This window comes from Sphaeroforma arctica, assembly GCF_001186125.1.
Source record: "Sphaeroforma arctica JP610 unplaced genomic scaffold supercont1.223, whole genome shotgun sequence".
In the NCBI taxonomy this organism is placed as follows: domain Eukaryota; class Ichthyosporea; order Ichthyophonida; genus Sphaeroforma; species Sphaeroforma arctica.
The window spans coordinates 89,951-96,788 of record NW_014040335.1 but is presented as its reverse complement, the minus strand read 5'-3'; the positions used below and the strand labels follow the sequence as shown (position 1 = coordinate 96,788).

The 6,838-nt window shown below is 42.3% G+C and overlaps 2 protein-coding genes across 3 annotated transcripts in view; one reads left to right on the top strand and one right to left on the bottom strand.

The window, feature by feature from the left end:
- Nucleotides 1-1,832: 1,832 nt before the first annotated feature.
- On the bottom strand, nucleotides 1,833-6,066 carry SARC_04137. 2 transcript variants are annotated; one of them, XM_014302065.1, is made up of 5 exons: nucleotides 5,856-6,066; nucleotides 4,345-4,450; nucleotides 3,142-3,322; nucleotides 2,502-2,637; nucleotides 1,833-2,074 (listed from the first exon to the last, which is right to left on the bottom strand). In XM_014302065.1, the coding sequence occupies exons 1-5, from the start codon at nucleotides 5,954-5,956 to the stop codon at nucleotides 1,852-1,854; spliced, it is 747 nt and encodes a 248-aa protein (XP_014157540.1). In that variant the 5' UTR covers nucleotides 5,957-6,066; the 3' UTR covers nucleotides 1,833-1,851. The 2 variants fall into 2 exon arrangements, with proteins under 2 accessions (XP_014157540.1, XP_014157541.1); XM_014302066.1 differs by having other exon boundaries at nucleotides 3,142-3,327; nucleotides 4,371-4,450.
- Nucleotides 6,067-6,293: 227 nt separating this feature from the next.
- Nucleotides 6,294-6,838, top strand: part of SARC_04136 (hypothetical protein) — a 6,597-nt gene continuing 6,052 nt past the window's right edge. The window contains exon 1 of the mRNA XM_014302064.1: nucleotides 6,294-6,591. Within this exon, the coding sequence (XP_014157539.1) occupies nucleotides 6,581-6,591 (11 nt within the window). The 5' untranslated portion in view covers nucleotides 6,294-6,580. The remainder of the gene's footprint in view (nucleotides 6,592-6,838) is intronic.

Here is a 6,838-nt window from a genome sequence, read left to right as displayed (position 1 = left end):
TATAGTGGTTGTGTCAATACTTTCCAACTCACTGTATTGTAGTTGTGCTATTGCTGTGAGTCTGTACGCCTTGTATGGCACCAATACTATTTAAGCGTCATTTGGCTAAGGACTATAAAATGAATATACTCGAAGTAGTCTTCTGGGCCCTAATACACCCGGATGTCCGATGATATGGAGTGATTCAGCGTCACTATAAGTTTTTGTGTAGGTGTATCGCTTGTATCGGTGTTAAATCGCGACTGTATAGCCGATGTGCTTGTAACATGTGAATGTTCGAAACCTGCACACAGGTTAAACAATGCATCTAGATCACAGCGTATTACATTTTGGGTCACAACAAGTCATGTTGCACAATATTGTCAATAGCTTAATTTAAGCCAACTCTTCCACAATCAATTTCCGGTGGGTTTATGAACTAGGACAGTGAAATTTCGCTTCCAACACTATTTATAAAGCTATGAAACCGATTCGGCCTCAACTTCCTGATAGGCTACCGATTGTTTAACTACCGTGCGTTTTGCAGTACGACTACTTATCAAGTATTTAGACCCTCGACATGCAGATTACTACAATATAAACCTACAGTGATTCACATATCAGCTTGCAATAGGTATTTCCGGTGTGAAGTTCCGAGTCTGACAGTTACACACCTTCATCACAACTTCTAGATTGCTTTTTTGATGTGGGTTTCCGTGTTTCACTAGTTGCCGAACCAATTAGAAACTACATTTTGCTCCCATTTTCGTGAATCTCCCACCTCGGGTTGTCGTATTCTTTCTTTGTATTTTCGATCGATATTCCAAAGTAAAAGACGTGAAATGTCCACTTGATAGTTGGTATACATCAATATCATACACCGGATTGGCGGTAATTACATTCTTCTCGGGCGCCATCACAGGCCGCTAATGAGCTACTGTAAGCATCAAACTACCCCGAATCCGTACAAAAAGAGATATATGCTATTATTGTTAGAATAAGCCCAACGAGCTCCTCACGATCGTAAGTTGTTTCGGACAGCGATTGTAGCGGGAAGTCGCGACAAGGCTGGCTCCGGTGGTGTGAATTCACACATCTCTGATTGTAAATTACAAACAAAAAATAGCATGCTTATTCCTTATCGTTCCAAACTTTGAGGTCCTGCGAAATACCGTTCTTTTGTATACTCTGACTTTCTTTCTTTAGAATATGTATGATCGGAATACATCACGTTTCTACACATGATTTTTGTACTTCGTTTTTTCCCTGGAAGGGTGTTCTCATTGAACGGGTTTGTACCGTGTGACAAGCTTGTAGATATTCTCACGAACAAGTACCGCCCATTTTTTTGCGCAGCTATGCTCGCCATCATTTTTCCGACAGTATTGCAATGTGTAGATGCACGCATATTTGCCTGCTACTGCAATCAGTACTACACGCCTTGTCCAACCGCTTTCTCACTACGTATACGCATATGTCTTCATAAATCAGTATTAGAACGGTCTCGAATTATGACCGTCCGTGCTGCAACCTCGAACTTTCTGAGACTAATCGCGATGAACTGTGCTCTCGCATTCTCAAGAAAAATTCTGGAACGAATGCGTAGTTCAAAAAAGCTGATTACAAATTGTGCATGGTGTTCGCAAAACTCAGGTCGCATTGGATATTATACAAAACAGGAATATAAAGGAACTTAGCACAGAATTGAGAGGCGAATGTATAACTGCCCTCACTGCTACATTGAATATGTAGCTAACGTTCTTGACAAAAGTGACTACAAAGAATAAACATGGAAACTGTTGAATACTCTACTTGGCTATAAACTGGTGACGGGGCAACGAGCGATTAGAATTGAAATTACTAGTTTATATTCTAATCGCGTACTGTATCAACAGGTCGTAATACATCTACAACTCCACCGATAGTTATGACGGCTGGTGCCTTCACCTCCGCCTGCTTTGCCTTGTCTTCGATGTCCTGTAACGTGCCCATGCACTGCTTCATCTCTGGCGTGGTGGCTGATTGTACGACATTCACGGGAGTCGACGAGGGGAACTGTTTGTCCTTGATGAGCATCGCACTAAGCTCGCCCAGCCTGGGGGATAGTTCGAATCAAATTTAGGATTCAATACATAGATCTTGCATTCTAACTACGCGATGATCATTTTTTTTTTGGGAAAATCTCCAGGAATTCAGGGAAAAGGTGTGTCAATTTCTTTGCTTGTTTAGACCACGCACACCATAATCAATTCCACTCACGAGCAGAAAAGCTCACATTCAATAGCTTCATTCAAAAGCACAGTTATACATATCGAGAAAATCGGCTACAAATGCATTACGCCTCTCCTGATCCAACAAATGAGCAATATGGCATATCCATAAGCAATGTTTCCCAAAACTGTGCACGCATTCAAACCACAAAAACAACAACGACAGAAAGTGCCACTGCAGACAACTAAGGTTCTACACACCCTTAATTAAGCTATACCCGATTTGAATACTAACGCAGCCGGTTGACATACCTGCCGACACCCATAAGGATCACAATCGTGCGCGCCGGGTCATATTCAGGTATGTTAGGATATGTGCCATTTCTGCCTCTTCCTGTACAGATCAGCACTTGCTCACTGGCCCCCCGATGCGTTACTGGTATACCCACTGCGTGTTAATAAATTGATCGAAGATGGTTTGGCAATTGCAGGCAAATACAAAATGTGGTCGTTATGATCAAGCTTCTTCCTAGGCTAGTTTTAATATGAGAGAAGCATATTAGCTACATTCAGGGGTGGATGAGACACAGAGGACAGTTTTTCGCACCTAAAGTCGCGCTACAATACATATAAACAGCACTAGGAGAGATACGATAGCTAGCAGATAGTATTTTAGCTTAAAAATTTATTCTCGGATGGCACAAACTTGTAGTAGCGGAATATATCACTGCCGAATGTTTTAATACTACGAGCCGCAGGCAAATAAAAAGTATGTGAATTATTTCGCACTAACCAGCATGTTATTACGACCGGAGAACAGCAGTAAAGGGACCAACCTTCATACCACACAAACAAAGGACCACTACATGCCACGTACGAAGGCACGGTACTTCGCACTTGGTATAGTTCTCGAACTATGTTATAGGAGCACTATATCAAAGCATGTACATACCTTCCAAGGGACCAGCTAGGGCGCTACATATACCAGGAATTATTTGGCATTCGAACCCTCGCTCTCTGTACCACAGCACCTCTTCACCTCCACGACCGAACACAAAGGGGTCTCCGATTTTGAGTCTTACCACGCGCTTCCCAGCTCCGAGTCCCTCTAGACACCACTCACTTAATTCGTCCTGAGCTGGATAAGTGCCAGATTACCACCGCATGAGTGTCAGACTATCCCCGATTCAAGTTCGCACGTGAGTCCCAATACTCTCGAGGAATGCGTGGGTCAGTAGAAATTGTCAAGCTGCTCGGTGTTCTGTGGATTAAGGACCACGTCACTCTCAAACCCCGCTTGAAATTGATACTTGGCCACAGTTTTGGATTCAAACCAAGCCTAATTTAGACTACTTGACACCGTCCGGTCCATATTAGGCAACCACACACGTGGAATAGACATACAGTACTAGCATAGGGCATTTGAAAGAACTCAAGTATTGGCGGTTGGCCGAGCACATGTTAACAAGCGCGTATTCCTTCACTTGCGATTGATATGAAGCCGTTTGAAATTTACACTTGGGCACAGGTTTGGATTCAAGCGCCAAGCCTAATTTAGACTACTTGACACAGTCCGGTCCATTTTAGGCAACCACACACGTGGAATAGACAAACAGTACTAGCATAGGGTAATTGAACTCAAGTATTGGCGGTTGACCGAGCACATGTTAACAAGCGCGTATGCCTTCACTTGCGGTAGATATGAAGGTTATAACGTATAGCCCACATGTAGGTCAAGTCACATATACAAACAACGAGTTTCATCGAGTGCACTCGGCGACAGCTTGAAATATCCTATCCTGAAGTTTGTTAGCTCAATGTTGAGCGGATGTCAGTCACTTACTGTGATGGCCCCAAAGCTGCTAAGCGATTACACTGTTTCGTCTCCATTCACGATACGAGTCATAGAACTGATCTCAGAAGATAAAAAATAATAATCATACACACCCTTCGCATGCCCGAGATACGCGCTCTACTCTGGGAATACACCAGGTACAAGTGAACGACATGTGGCCGAGTTTTAGTCCTCGTGATAGAGTGTTCGTACTGCTGCGATCGAACATAACCGTATCGAGGGGAGTAGGTCGAACAAGTTACATACAAAGAATAACAAGTATACTGACGAACGTCTCTGTGCACACACAGCCAGACTTACAGAGCCAGACCCAGACACCCGCACACCTGGATCAGATCGGCCTGTTGTTTTGAGCGCAATCTTCACTTCGCACTTCGCGAAGGCCAGGATATCTGCGTGCACTAACCTGAGATAGATGCACAGCAGTACAGCGTCAGCAAACATTTTGATATTCAGACGATGATGTATGCATGCATGTATGTATGTATGTATGTATTTATGTATAGTGTAAAATAGTTTATATCGATATGCGTTCTTATTCGTACGCACGAGTTGCTGGACTAAATTTGAATGCGGATGCAATCGACTCTAGGTTATGGAAAAACCGAAGTATGGGTATGTGGGTGTGGTATACTTAAGAAGGTTCTCGCACTTACGGTAGCGGCATGGTATCGTCCTGCTCGATAGTACAATAGTACTTACACAGACAACTAGACAAACACACAAATCTGCAGTCACGGAATATGCAGTAAAAAATGGTTGCTGAACTGAAATAAAAAATGGTTGCTGAAATGAAGTAAAAAATGGTTGCTGAACTGAAAGATTCTACTGCAACTTGAGTTCAATCACACATAAATGAGACTCAGCAAACACTCGTAGTGAGCCCATATGCGCACGCACTCACAACACGCACTCACAACGTATGTGTGACTTCCTTGCGCAAAGTCGCGTAGAAAATCCTAACTACCCTCCACCATGAACCTTCACCCCAAGGACAGAACGAAGAGAGTCTTGGACATGGCAAGGACTAAGTTGATTTTTTCCGAAGCGATTTCATTGCTCACACCAGCTGGATGTTACCGCGGATCGTACTCATCAGTGATATGAGGCATCATCACGTTGTAAAGTAGACATTATGCAACGCTCGCATGACTACGATATAGAGATGGTCGCTTATTTGTTTGTATACGTACAACTATGAATACGGACATGTGTGCTTACGTATGCGCAGTTATGTGGACTTGTGCGATAAATAGAGCGTTTCACTTACCTGTCGGACACCACCAGCTGTGCATTCCCCACAGCCACCATGATTGCAAAGTAGGTAAGCACACATACATGTATATATACATGCATTCGTACACGAGTGCACCAAAAATTTACACACACGCCACGTTTATAGTGATTCACCTAAGCTGTACATCATCGAAAGCCATCATGACTGCAAAGTAGTTGAGCACACACACTTGTATATATACATGCAATAGTCCACGCGTGTACCAATGAATACACACATGCCATGTTAATAGCGATTTACCTACGCTGTACATTATCGAAAGCCATCATGACTGCAAAGTGAGTAAGCACACGTATTTGTATATATATATATGCATCAGTGCACGCATTTACCATTGAATACACATACGCTATGATTATAGTGATTCACTTACGTGTCGGAAATCACCAGCTGTGCATTCTACATAGCCTTCATGGCTCCAAAATAGGTAACCACACTTACTTATATACATACATATTCGTAGACGTGTGTACCATTAATTATACACACTCCGTGTTTACAGTGATTCAAATACCTGTCGGACACCACCAGCTCTGCATTCTCCAAAGCTTTCATGGCTGCGATTGTGAGCAGCTCAGGGTCTCCGGGACCAGCACCGGCGAGTATGATGCTCATGATGGGACGATCTCCTCCTATGTAATCAGAACTAGATTCGAAACTCGGCGATATGTGTATGACTATAGTCGTATATTGTGATAAGGTATAATTCTAAAAACCGAATGTTATACTATGGTGTGTGGGGGTGGCCCTAAACGTTATATATTGATCCTGGGAGTCTGGACTCTCGTACGTTACAAATGTAAATTTTAAAATAAATGTTCGTAGCCTCACAAAACAGTCGAGGTATACGTCATAGTATCTATGGCTATTTGTGCATGACGTAATAATTTCATGCATTTTTTGTGTAAATATGATGCTCACAGCTCAGGCCGATGCAATACCACCGGATGTACGCAAGAGAAATACATCATAAATTTGTTATAGGCTCATATTCGTACTCAATCCAAGTGTTCACTCTACACTGTTTGCCTGGTGCCTGACCTTACAGTACTAAGGCACAGGCTGCCAACCTTTGGTCTATGCTAAAACACACTACTTAAGGATATAGAAGTATCGAAATCCCATACACCTCTCACGTTTTGAAAATCAACAGAGATATTTGGGAGATAAGGCAACGTAATTCATAAGCCTAAACAAAAGCCACTTCACTACACTGACAACGTCAAGCTGTCACACACTATGACTTCCAGGTACGACTATTATATGCGCAAGTTTGTATTCTAAAAAAATTAAGCGGCACGTTGAGCACTTATAAGACTACCACATAGCCCAAGTGCTTGTACATTATATATATATATTACCCGATACAAATCATAGGATATATATATATATATATATATATATATATATATATATATATATATATATATATATATATACACACACACACACACACACACACACACACACACACACACACACACACACACACACACA